This window comes from Pongo abelii, chromosome 1, assembly GCF_028885655.2.
Source record: "Pongo abelii isolate AG06213 chromosome 1, NHGRI_mPonAbe1-v2.0_pri, whole genome shotgun sequence".
Classification (NCBI taxonomy): domain Eukaryota; kingdom Metazoa; phylum Chordata; class Mammalia; order Primates; family Hominidae; genus Pongo; species Pongo abelii.
The window spans coordinates 157,679,641-157,692,949 of NC_071985.2; the positions used below are offsets into that span (position 1 = coordinate 157,679,641).

Here is a 13,309-nt window from a genome sequence, read left to right on the forward strand (position 1 = left end):
CCCATTCAGTATGATATTGGCTGTGGGTCTGTCATAGATAGCTTTTATTATTTTGAGATACATCCCATCAATACCTAATTTATTGAGAGTTTTTAGCATGAAGGGTTGTTGAATTTTGTCAAAGGCCTTTTGTGCATCTATTGAGATAATCATGTGGTTTTTGTCTTTGGTTCTGTTTATATACTGGATTACATTTATTGATTTGCATATATTGAACCAGCCTTGCATCCCAGGGATGAAGCCCACTTGATCATGGTGGATAAGCTTTTTGATGTGCTGCTGGATTCTGTTTGCCAGTATTTTATTGAGGATTTTTGCATCAATGTTCATCAAGGATATTGGTCTAAAATTCTCTTTTTTGGTTGTGTCTCTGCCAGGCTTTGGTATCAGGATGATGCTGGCCTCATAAAATGAGTTAGGGAGGATTCCCTCATTTGCTATTGATTGGAATAGTTTCAGAAGCAATGGTACCAGCTCCTCCTTGTACCTCTGGTAGAATTTGGCTGTGAACCCATCTGGTCCTGGACTCTTTTTGGTTGGTAAGCTATTGATTATTGCCACAATTTCAGCTCCTGTTATTGGTCTATTCAGAGATTCAACTTCTTACTGGTTTAGTCTTGGGAGGGTGTATGTGTTGAGGAATTTATCCATTTCTTCTAGATTTTCTAGTTTATCTGCATAGAGGTGTTTGTAATATTCTCTGATGGTAGTTTGTATTTCTGTGGGATTGGTGGTCATATCCCCTTTATCATTTTTTATTGCATCTATTTGATTCTTCTTTTTTTCTTTATTAATCTTGCTAGCAGTCTATCAATTTTGTTGATCCTTTCAAAAAACCAGCTCCTGGATTCATTAATTTTTTGAAGGGTTTTTTGTGTCTCTATTTCCTTCAGTTCTGCTCTGATTTTAGTTATTTCTTGCCTTCTGCTAGCTTTTGAATGTGTTTTCTCTTGCTTTTCTAGTTCTTTTAATTGTGATGTTAGGGTGTCAATTTTGGATCTTTCCTGCTTTCTCTTGTGGGCATTTAGTGCTATAAATTTCCCTCTACACACTGCTTTGTATGCATCCCACAGATTCTAGTATGTTGTGTCTTGGTTCTCGCTGGTTTCAAAGAACATCTTTATTTCAGCCTTCATTTCGTTATGTACCCAGTAGTCATTCAGGAGCAGGTTGTTCAGTTTCCATGTAGTTGAGCGGTTTTGAGTGAGATTCTTAATCCTGAGTTCTAGCTTCCATGCACTGTGATCTGAGAGATAGTTTGTTATAATTTCTGTTCTTTTACATTTATTGAGGAGAGCTTTACTTCCAAGTATGTGGTCAATTTTGGAATAGGTGTGGTGTGGTGCTGAAAAAAATGTATATTCTGTTGATTTCGGATGGAGAGTTCTGTAGATGTCTATTAGGTCTGCTTGGTGCAGAGCTGAGTTCAATTCCTGGGTATCCTTGTTGACTTTCTGTCTTGTTGATCTGTCTAATGTTGACAGTGAGGTGTTAAAGTCTCCCATTATTAATGTGTGGGAGTCTAAGTCTCTGTGTAGGTCACTAAGGACTTGCTTTATGAATCTGGGTGCTCCTGTATTGGGTGCATATATATTTAGGATAGTTAGCTCTTCTTGTTGAATTAATCCCTTTACCATTATGTAATGGCCTTCTTTGTCTCTTTTAATCTTTGTTGGTTTAAAGTCTGTTTTATCAGAGACTAGGATTGCAACCCCTGCCTTTTTTTGTTTTCCATTTGCTTGGTAGATCTTCCTCCATCCTTTTATTTTGAGCCTATGTGTGTCTCTGCATGTGAGATGGGTTTCCTGAATACAGCATACTGATGGGTCTTGAGTCTTTATCCAATTTGCCAGTCTATGTCTTTTAATTGGAGCATTTAGTCCATTTACATTTAAAGTTAATGTTGTTATATGTGAATTTGATCCTGTCATTATGATGTTAGCTGGTTATTTTGCTCGTTAGTTGATGCAGTCTCTTCCTAGTCTCGATGGTCTTTACATTTTGGCGTGATTTTGCAGTGGCTGGTACCGGTTGTGCCTTTCCATGTTTAGCGCTTCCTTCAGGAGCTCTTTTAGGGCAGGCCTGGTGGTGACAAAATCTCTCAGCATTTGCTTGTCTGTAAAGTATTTTATTTCTCCTTCACTTATGAAGCTTAGTTTGGCTGGATATGAAATTCTGGGTTGAAAATTCTTTTCTTTAGAATGTTGAATATTGGCCCCCACTCTCTTCTGGCTTGTAGGGTTTCTGCCGAGAGATCCGCTGTTAGTCTGATGGGCTTCCCTTTGAGGGTAACCCGACCTTTCTCTCTGGCTGCCCTTAACATTTTTTCCTTCATTTCAACTTTTGTGAATCTGACAATTATGTGTCTTGGAGTTGCTCTTCTCGAGGAGTATCTTTGTGGTGTTCTCTGTATTTCCTGAATCTGAATGTTGGCCTGCCTTGCTAGATTGGGGAAGTTCTCCTGGATAATATCCTGCAGAGTGTTTTCCAACTTGTTTCCATTCTCCCCGTCACCAATCAGACGTAGATTTGGTCTTTTCCCATAGTCCCACATTTCTTGGAGGCTTTGCTCGTTTCTTTTTATTCTTTTTTCTCTAAGCTTCCCTTCTCGCTTCATTTCATTCATTTCATCTTCCAGGGCTGACACCCTTTCTTCCATTTGATCGCATCGGCTCCTGAGGCTTCTGCATTCTTCACGTAGTTCTCGAGCCTTGGTTTTCAGCTCCATCAGCTCCTTTAAGCACTTCTCTATATTGGTTATTCTAGTTATACATTCTTCTAAATTTTTTTCAAAGTTTCCAACTTCTTTGCCTTTGGTTTGAATATCCTCCCGTAGCTCGGAGTAATTTGATCACCTGAAGCCTTCTTCTCTCAGCTCGTCAAAGTCATTCTCCATCCAGCTTTGTTCCGTTGCTGGTGAGGAACTGCGTTCCTTTGGAGGAGGAGAGGTACTCTGGTTTTTAGAGTTTCCAGTTTTTCTGCTCTGTTTTTTCCCCATCTTTGTGGTTTTATCTACTTTTGGTCTTTGATGATGGTGATGTACAGATGGGTTTTTGGTGTGGATGTTCTTTCCGTTAGTTTTCCTTCTAACAGACAGGACCTTCAGCTGCAGGTCTGTTGGAGTACCTGGCCAGCCGTGTGAGGTATCAGTCTGCCCCTGCTGGGGGGTGCCTCCCAGTTAGGCTGCTCCGGGGTCAGGGGTCAGGGACCCACTTGAGGAGGCAGTCTGCCCTTTCACAGATCTCCAGTTGCGTGCTGGGAGAACCACTGCTCTCCTCAAAGCTGTCAGACAGGGACATTTAAGTCTGCAGAGGTTACTGCTGTCTTTTTGTTTGTCTGTGCCCTGCCCCCAGAGGTGGAGCCTACAGAGGCAGGCAGGCCTCCTTGAGCTGTGGTGGGCTCCACCCAGTTCAAGCTTCCAGGCTGCTTTGTTTACCTAAGCGAGCCTGGGCAATGGCGGGCGCCCCTCCCCCAGCCTCGCTGCCGACTTGCTGTTTGATCTCAGACTGCTGTGCTAGCGATCAGCGAGACTCCGTGGGCGTAGGACCCTCTGAGCCAGGTGCGGGCAATAATCTCCTGGGGCACCGTTTCCTAAGCCCGTCGGAAAAGCACAGTATTCGGGTGAGAGTGGCTCGATTTTCCAGGTGCCGTCTGTCACCCCTGGAAAGGGAACTCCCTGACCCCTTGCGCTTCCCGAGTGAGGCAATGCCTCGCCCCTGCTTTGGCTGGCGCACGGTGCACTCACCCACTGACCTGCGCCCACTGTCTGGCACTCCCTAGTGAGATGAACATGGTACCTCAGATGGAAATGCAGAAATCACCCGTCTTCTGCGTCGCTCACGCTGGGAGCTGTAGACCGGTGCTCTTCCTATTAGGCCATCTTGGCTCCTCCCCCCCTCTTTCTTTCTTTCTGTCATCTGTCTTGCTCTCTCACCCAATCTGGAGTACAGTGGCACAATCTCAGCTCACTGCAACGTCAGCCTCCTGGGTTCAAGGGATTCTCATGCCTCAGCCTTTGGAATAGCTAGGACTACAGGTGTGCAGCATCACGCCCAGCTAATTTGAGGTTTTGCCATGTTACCCAGGCTGCTCTGGACTCCTGGCCTCAAGCAGTCCACCAGCCTTGGCTTTTCAAAGTGCTAGGATTATAGGTGTGAGCCACCCATGCCTGGCCCTCTCGAGCTTATATTTCTTATTCAAGTATGAGATTCATAGAAGCAGACTTAGTCTGAAAAATTCCTCTTCATATCCTCACACCAGTGTTCATGGCAAGGATCCAAAAAATGTTGTTAAAATGTATAGTTAAAATGTAAGCCAAGAGAGAGCGAATTATTAATAGGACTCTTTGGCTCTTTTGTTACATATAACCAATTTGAACTAGTTAAAAGTGAGAAAGGAGAACGCAGCTTAAGACTATCAGGTATCTCATGAAACTCAGCGCTGGGATTCAGGTAGGAACTAGACCACAAGATAAATGCCATTAGGACCATCATCTCTGTTTCTCTTTGAACACTTACTTCAATAACTTCTTTCTGAAAGCCAGATTGCTTCTCTGCTTCTCTTGTTTTTGAGGTTTGTATTTTGCAGTTCCAGTCTTCTACTGAGAATAACTCATTGTCCATTCTAATTCTAAATTCCTGGGATTGAGAATCTGACTGGCCAGCTTGGATCCAATATCTGAACCGGATCCAGTTGGCCATGGCCAGAAAACAGGCACAAAGAAGAAACATCACTACTAAAGACCTACTCCTGTGGATTGGGGGACAGAGGGATGGTCAGTTCTCAGATAAACTAGACTTAAACACTTTTAATATTATCTGTTGCAGTGAGGCAGATTCAGATAAGCTGTCCAAAAAAGAGAAGCAGACAGTGTGCTAGAGAACTTGGCACTGAAGTACATATCAACTGTCTCAAACAGGAAAATTTTATCTTTTATTCAGGCCCAGACCTTTTTATAGGGACAAATCCCTAGAGGAACAGGTGGGAGTGCTTAGGTTGTAGGGGAAGAGTCAAGAAGTCGGGGATTGCAAAATGCACACCCTTGGCCAGGAATGACTTTACATAACTTGTTACTGGGTCTGCCCACACAGTACATGTAGGGAGAAAAAAGCCATTCCATGTGTACTTTCACTGTTTAAAGAAAAGGGTAATGTATCACAATCATAATGCAGTAAAGTGACAAGGGCACCTTCCCAGATGGCATGAAGTCTGCAAGTAGATTGAAAAAACTGCAATAAAAATGTTTTTATAATAGAACATTAATTTTTATGTACCATGCAGCCAACATGATAGAGACCAACAGTAACTAGTATTTGAACTTCTCGAAGGAAACTCTAATCTACTGAGAGGAATGGGAGAGCTGGGATAAAGAGGCATCTCATATTGAACCGTGCACCTCACAAGTCCTCAGCAACACTTGGTGGTGGAAGATGGTAAAATTGCTTTGCAGACCATAAAGCCTTCAAGTTTTGCTACCCTGGATACAATCTTTAATGTTGGTACTCAGTATGGTGGGAGGATACATTCACCAGGTATATGGAATATGTTCCTTAACCACTCTTCCCAGTCCTCCTTCGAAGCTGGAGACAGGAGAAAGAATTGACAACTGTAACCAAGACATACTTATGTTTCATCAAACCAAAGTATGAATTCATCACTGCACTGAGCAGTGGACTAACCAATATGTAGATATTTCTTCATTAATATTTTATATTAATTTATTTGCTGGCTTATATGCTTAAAATGTCTTTGTTTTAAATGCAGGTGATCCAAGGACATATGACCCAGATTTCAAAGGGCCTGTTGCCAACAGGTAAGCAATTATTTTTTGGGGAATATGCTTTTTCAAACATACACAGAAAGCTTTGGGGGATGGGAGAGGTACTGTTTTCCAGTCAATGGAGAATTGTGTCTACTGTGAGGGGAAAATGATTTATTTCTGCCTAAATGTCACCTTATTTACACAGGGAAAGTACAGAGAATAAATCTTTCCATGAGTCATGAATATCTTCTCCCATTAGCAAATGAACTGCCTTACATTATTAAACTAAGTGTTTGTACTTTTCAAAATAGAAGCGAAAAAAATGCTTTATTTGATTTAACCACTTTGTAGAGAAGCAAACTCATTCAAGTAGTTGTTTTATGCACCTGTTTACTCTGGGACTCACCAATGCAAATGCAGAGTTGCCATGCCAACTTCTTCCAAGCCAAGTATTTGTGCCGCTCAGCTTTCAAGATCAGAGTGCTTTCTCAGAGGCAGTCATTCACCAGTGCATCGTGTGCACTTTAAGATAGTTTAAAATGCTCTAGGGAAATATGTACTCATCTCAGCTGGTGCTTCCTGCCCTCTCCAAGGTTCTGTGCCATTTTAAAATTAGCCAGTAATTCATAGTCCTCTTATTATTTATTTTAGCCTCTATTTGCAAGCTTTTTGCTAATCACAAAGGGGATTGTGAGGTAAAATGTCTACATATGGAGGGAAGACTATGCAGTTGGTGGCTGTTTTTTGCTTAACTTTGATTTCTGGCAGTTGTATGTCATAATGAACCGTAATGTGAACTAGCGATCAGCATGCTCATTTGCACGTGCCAACCATCAGTATGTACTTTAGCATTTGCTGTTATGTCCCTGTAATAGCCCAGCTTTAAAGAGATGTATATTCAGTTTGTTCTAATTTTGTAAAAAAACAAGTCATTTGTTTCAGGTTACTCATTTAAAGGCATACTTAGAATAAAGGCACCTTCTTTAAAACGAGTCCAAAATCTCTCCATTCTCTCCATGGTAACACCATGAATACATTTTGTTGTCTAGTATACAAACAGCCTCATTCAGTGTGGTGGCTACTTTTACTATCATTACATCCATTTTACAATAACTTATTTGTAAGCATTGAATGTAGCCTGTTGGCTTCAAGGGAACTTTAGGTATAAATCAGATTCAACAGTAATAATAATTATAATAAATAGGCTGACACATTTAGAAAGAGGAAATACAGATTACAGGTGTGCCTTTCTAGGCCATAGATGAGAAAGCAGAATTATGCCTGGCTGGTTTTAGGTGTAGTAAAAGAGGTGAGATCTCCTGTCTTCCATTATGTAGAATTTAATGATGGAACTGTGCAGTTCAGGTAAAGTCTAAATGACTGTGATAATCACTGTGAGGAAAGTAATTTATTTTTACCTGGGGCCTTTTGTGATGCCTCCGGCACCACAAAGACCTTCAAAGGTGATCCGGCACCACAAAGACCTTCAAGGTGAGCTGGTCATTCTGTGGGCAGACCTTCCTCCACCGTCAATCCAAGAACAGAGGAAAGCATTGTAAAACCAGGGAGGCATAAATACAGGAAGACATAGTTGGCCTATTTGTAACTTTTTCAGGCAGCAGGGTTCTATACTGTCCTTACTGGGAAAATAATCAGGGTGTTTAAGGAGCAAGTAAGAAGCCCCCAATTCTCCACATTGCCTTTAGCAGCAGGACTGGCTTTAATAATACCTTGTGCTTACATCATGCAGCTCTCCTGAAAAATCCCAAATGTTATTGGATATTCAGACAGACTCTTACAGCATTCTCTGCTTGTCAGTCCACTATGTTCTGCTTTCTTCTCTCAGTTCACAAGGGCAGCATTTTGTGCCTAGTCACCACCCAACTGTATTTGTTTTGAGAAAAGATGAAGGGATGATGGTCACGCATAGGAGAGGTGAACTCAGTGTCTCATTTGTTCCCATCTACCAAGAACTGGGTGTATGAGAGCTATTGTCCAATAACCAAGAGAAGATGATTTTGATAGTTTAAGGTGTTTCCCCAGGCCCTTTTCACAAAATAGATCTTCAGGCCCCAAGATTTCTCCCTGATAGTCAACAGAATCAAAAAATGATTGATTAGTGAAAAAGATATTCAGCATTATCCTTGGCATTAGACATTGGAAATGAATACACATAGAAAACTAAGAAATGAAAGCTCTCTGATAAGATGCTACATGAGAAATTCATCTCATAATGTAGACCTAACTAAATTTTATTTAATGGAGAATTCGTATGCTTTCTTCTGTTAGGTAAGAACCAGGTAATCCGCTGTTTCTCTTCCTGTAGTGCCTTGTAGGAAGCCTACTGATAAGCCCACTTATTTTTGTGGATAAGAACATCTCATCTTTGTATTATTACCAACTAGCATAATTCTTCTGCTAGAGTAAAGGGTACTATACACATTTATTTAAGGAGTGAAGGAAAGAAAACAAGAATGGGAAGGAAGCAGTGTGACATAGAATCCAGGGATAAATACAAGGATGAACTTCAAAGGAGGCTGAGTAACGGCCATAGCATTATTACACTTGAGACAAAACAGTCAGCATATGTAAGTGAAGCTTCACTTATGGGTTTAAACTTCAGGACTTCTAAGTCTTTATTTAAAGTTCTTGCTAAGATGCTATCTGAACCCTTTACCATTTTCAGATGCCAATGGTGTGGTATTGGGTTCATATTCCTAAATAAGATACTCTGCTAACACGAAAGTAGTAGCAGAGTTCTCTGTGCTATTTCCATTACTAGGTCTCATGGAATACACCTCATACTATTTTTCAAGTCAATTAGTTTTTATAATGTGTCTACAGGGGGCATGACACTGCATATGATGTGGATCCAAGTCTGCTGTGTCAAGGGAAGTCAAAGATTTACAGGTCCTCATACAAAAAGTTCAGCCTATTCTGTTTATCTCTCTCTTTTTATATTAGGGCAAAGTCATTAAAATGTTATGACCATTTGTTTGACCTGTGATCCAAGTCTAGGAAAATAAAGTCCAAATTGCTACAGTTGGCATCCTGTAATAAAGGCCACATATTATCATCTCTTGTTTTAGAGATGGAGTTTGTTTCCTTTTGTTTTAAATAGGAAAACTATCCTGAAAAATGGATGCAATTTTAAATAATGCTGACATTTTCAAGCATAGCTATGAAAGAAATAATCATATTCTGGCCGGGCATGGTGGATCATGCCTGTAATCCCAGAACTTTGGGAGGCTGAGGCCGGCAGATCAGTTGAGGCCAGGAGTTTGAAACCAGCCTGTCTAACATGGTGAAACCCCGTACCCAATAAAAATATCAAAAGTAGCCAAGCGTGGTGGTGCGTACCTTTAATCTCACATTCAGGAGGCTGAGGCAAGAGAATCACTTGAACCCAGGAGGCAGAGGTTGCAGTGAGTTGAGATCATGCCACTGCACTCCAGCCTGGGCGACAGAGAAAGACTCTGTCTCAAAAATAATAATCATAATAACCATACATTTTACAAACAGAACTCCGTCCAAGGAATAGGTGCTATAACCAGTGGTATACTAAGAAAAAATGAAAATCTAGACCTCATCATTAATTACTCACACAAATATTGAATGCACACCTCTGTCCTCCAAGGGAAATTACACACCAGATGACAAGACCCCACAAGCATATGAAAAGCTAAAGAGCAAGCACAAGTAGCATGGGCTGTGCACCAAATGTGTGGTCCACAGCAAAGGCTGCTGCAGGATTTCAGGGAAGGAAGGACACTCTGAGGCTGGGGTCAGAGGCGCTGATTCCTGGGCACGGCCACAGAGCAAGGAAGACTACTAATTTATGGGAGGCACTTTCCAAACTTAGGAGTTTGGAAAATAGCACTGCTTTCTAAGGGTTAAACTAGAAATTAACACATAATTAAAGCAGAGATGTAGATAGTCACCATAATGAGACCTGTAAGGCTTCTAGTCCAGCAAGGCTTGATGATAGATTTATTCAATCTATTAACATATCTAAAGAGAAGTACAAATGATGATCAAACAACTCTGTCCATCCAAGAACTCTCCAGATTAGGGCACCAAGTCAAATTGATGTGAGGATCCTATGTAAGGATCCTGCTCTCTTGACCACAGGCTAGCAGAGCTGGATGCCATCAGACATTCTATTCATGTAATTCCCCTTGTTCTGACTCCACACTCATCAAGCAACCTTTTGATAATTAGGTTTTTCATGTAGTTTGCCTACCGGGAGGAATGAACTGGTCAGGGCAACATGAACATCAGTTCGGCTCAGCAATTAAATTTCTCAATGTAAATTATTTCATTGGCATTCTGATTTTAGACATCAGTCTCTTGTGAGCTTTGTTAGTGCCAGTCATCATCCCTGAGTTGGAGTAATTCTAGGGTATAACAAAATCAATATTCAGACCCTGCAGAAATGTACATAACTGGTTTGGCTCAGCAGAGACTTTATTCAAGCGTTTAGAGAACACAGAGTGAGATTGTTTAGGCAGATATGTTAGGACAAAATTATGTAGGGCTTTGAATACCATGCTAAAGCATTTGGAGCTGATTCTTAGGCAGTGGGAACTCATTGGAGAAATTAGTATTGGGGGAGTGGTGTGACATGATCAAAACTGTTACTCACAGGTCTGCAATGTACAGCCGTACGTAGTGGAGCTCATGGCTTAACTGAAGAGTCAGCCAAGCAAGCAACTAACTACAACACGGTATTATAAGTGCACAGACTACTCTTGGAGCACCAAGGAAGAGTGCCTGCAATTCACTCCAGGGGTGATCAGAGGATATTTTTCAGAAGAGAGAATTTTCCATTAGACTTTAATGTTCTTTCAAGATGTCCCCTTTGTATAGGTGTTTTAGTTAAAAGAAATATATCAGTATTTCAAAAAGCCTCAGAAGTATATTTATATTTCTGACTTTCTACTTGATAGTTCTACCTGGATGTGCCATGGGCATCCTAAACTCAACATTTTAAAGCCTAAACTCATGAACTCCTTTGCCCTTTATACCCTTCCTGCTCCTTCCCATGGTGTTTCCTCCCTTGGTGAATGTAACTACAATCAAACTAGTTGTTAAACACAATAGTGCTAGATTCTTGCTTCTACCCTGAATATACAATAGTCCTAAAACCTTGCAGATTTTTGTCTTCTTTTTACCTCTTAGAACTCTGCTTTCCCAGGACAACTGCCTGAGTCGAGGCTTTAATAATCTCTTAGCTGAGTTACTGAAATCGTCTTTTAAATGCTGTCTTGCTTTCCTTCTAACCAACTCTGTCCTGCCAGAATTCTGTCTTTTCCAGGATTGAGTCCATCCTTAATTTTGAGGCCAAGATGATAGTTTATTTACGCATTCAGCAAATATGCATTATATACCAGAGACTCTTCTCAGCCCAGAAGACACACTGATGAACAAAACAGACAAGCTTCTGGCTTCTCATAGACCTGAGATTCTAGATAGGACATCAATTTTATAAGCAAAGAAATGAATAAAGCTACTTTCAATAGTGATAAATACTGTAACATAAATACAATCAAATGATATGGTTGAGAGTGAATGGGGAACTGGTTTGTTGTTAAGGGCTCTTGGGCAGATGGCAGGTAAGAGTTTGATGACAAGAGGAAGCCAGCCATGCAAAGATCTAGGGTCAAAGCATTCAGGCAGAAGATAACAAATGCAAAGTCCCTGAGATGGACACAAGTTTAGAATGTTTGAGGAATGGAAAGAACTGAAGTGTGACTACAATAAAAGGGTAAGTGTTCTCAGGCTCTCATACTTTGATGTGTACTATTGGCTCTTCCTGGAATGTCTTCAAGTATGAGTGCAAGGGTCACCTCTGCTTTGAATTGTTTCTATATTCTTCTTACTCCCATCAGTACTAGACACACTCTCCTTTCTCCAGAGCTCTCATTAATAACTGTTAATTTCACTGATCACATTAATCCCTTTATTATCTGCCTCTCCTACTGAACTTCAAACTCTGTTGGGGAGGAACTTTCTTTAGTTTATCTTTGTATTTCTAGCACATAGCACAGTGCCTGGCACATAGAAAGCATAGTTAATTAATACTTTTTTAAAAATCTCTTGATTTAAAGGTGGCTACAGCGTTTTTAGGTTATTTGCATAATTATCAGGAATAACTTGTAGACAGTGACATTTTAAAGTGCAAAAAAAAAAAAATAGAAAAAAGAACAAGCTCATATATTGAGGAATGAAAGAGGCCACAAATATTAAAGATGAGTGTTAGCCTATATCTTTCTGTGGAAAAGAGTCACGCTGATAAATAATTAATCACATTAGGCCATTTGCTCCATTCCGAATGAAGAATATAAATGCCAGGTTTAGAGCACATCTTCAATTCACATTTGCATTCTGAAGAATTAGCCATTTGGGGCAATTATTTACTTTTATTTCTCTTCATTTCCTTCTACATTTGAGACTTTATAAAAAAGTTTTCAAAGGAAGTGCTATGGACATAGGTTTTTTATTCCAAACTGTTTTACAAATCAAAATGGTTTGTAACCTCTTTCAGGCATTTTTACAACACAGGACCTACGTTTTTTTTTTTTTTAATTTTGTGTTCTTTTTTTCTATAGATTTTCAATCATAATTTTCTATGATAATGAGCCCCACCTTCATATATTTAAGTCTCCTCTACAATTAGAAAAAGCATACCGATTAATTCAACAAGAAGCAAATATGAGAATGGCATACATTTAGAAGACAGCACAATGTTGTCACAATGATTTGAGATGTCTACTTGATAACAACACTTTAGAATTTATAAGAATGTGTGGTGTGTGTCCACATAGTGCATTATGTGCTATCCCTAAGGCCTAAAGCTGAACTTTTTCTTTTGTGATTTGGCATCAAGAGTTGAATCACAGAGTCAGTGAATCTCAGGGTTGGAAAGGACTTTGAGGTCACTTAATCCAACTCCTTTATATGAATGAACCCCTTCTTCAACATCCCTAATAAATGGCTCTTCATTCTTTCCTTGAATCTTTTCATGATAGTGAACTTACCACCCCTCCAATGCTTCAGGTAAAAATAAATGATTTTACTAAATTTCAGACAGATTTTCCACCTTCTATAATAACAGTTATTTTCAGTATTGTAACACCTACCAATTTGTTTAGTATACTCTTCTGTGTATAAAGAAAAAAAGGACAACTATAGAACATTCAAGCTTTCATTTCTATTTACTTATATACTTATATGCTGCCTCTTTCTAGAAAGGATCTTAAGTGAAATGACTTAAAACATCTGGATGCATTAGAATTATTAAAATGAAAATAGAAATTCAAAGTCCCAAAAGAAATTTTTGACTCAAGACTAATATAGTAGCTGATATTGAAATTAAATTTATCAGTGGGCTTCCTACATGTCAATATAAAAAGAAAAACATAGTGGATTATACAGTCCTTTTTATTGGAAGAAAATATACCAATTATTCAGTATATAAAGATTTTTCTTAGTTTTAAATTACAAGAGGCATTTTTCATAGAGCATCTTTTATGTGCATTCATGGGC

General features: G+C 39.8%; 1 protein-coding gene across 7 annotated transcripts in view; it reads left to right on the forward strand.

The window, feature by feature from the left end:
* The window catches only part of SLC44A5 (solute carrier family 44 member 5), a 443,676-nt gene that overhangs the window by 290,748 nt on the left and 139,619 nt on the right, over positions 1-13,309 (forward strand). For all 7 annotated transcript variants that reach the window (XM_024251656.3, XM_054532995.2, XM_054532994.2 and 4 more), the window contains one exon: positions 5,764-5,812. In XM_024251656.3, the coding sequence (XP_024107424.2) occupies positions 5,764-5,812 (49 nt within the window). The remainder of the gene's footprint in view (positions 1-5,763; positions 5,813-13,309) is intronic.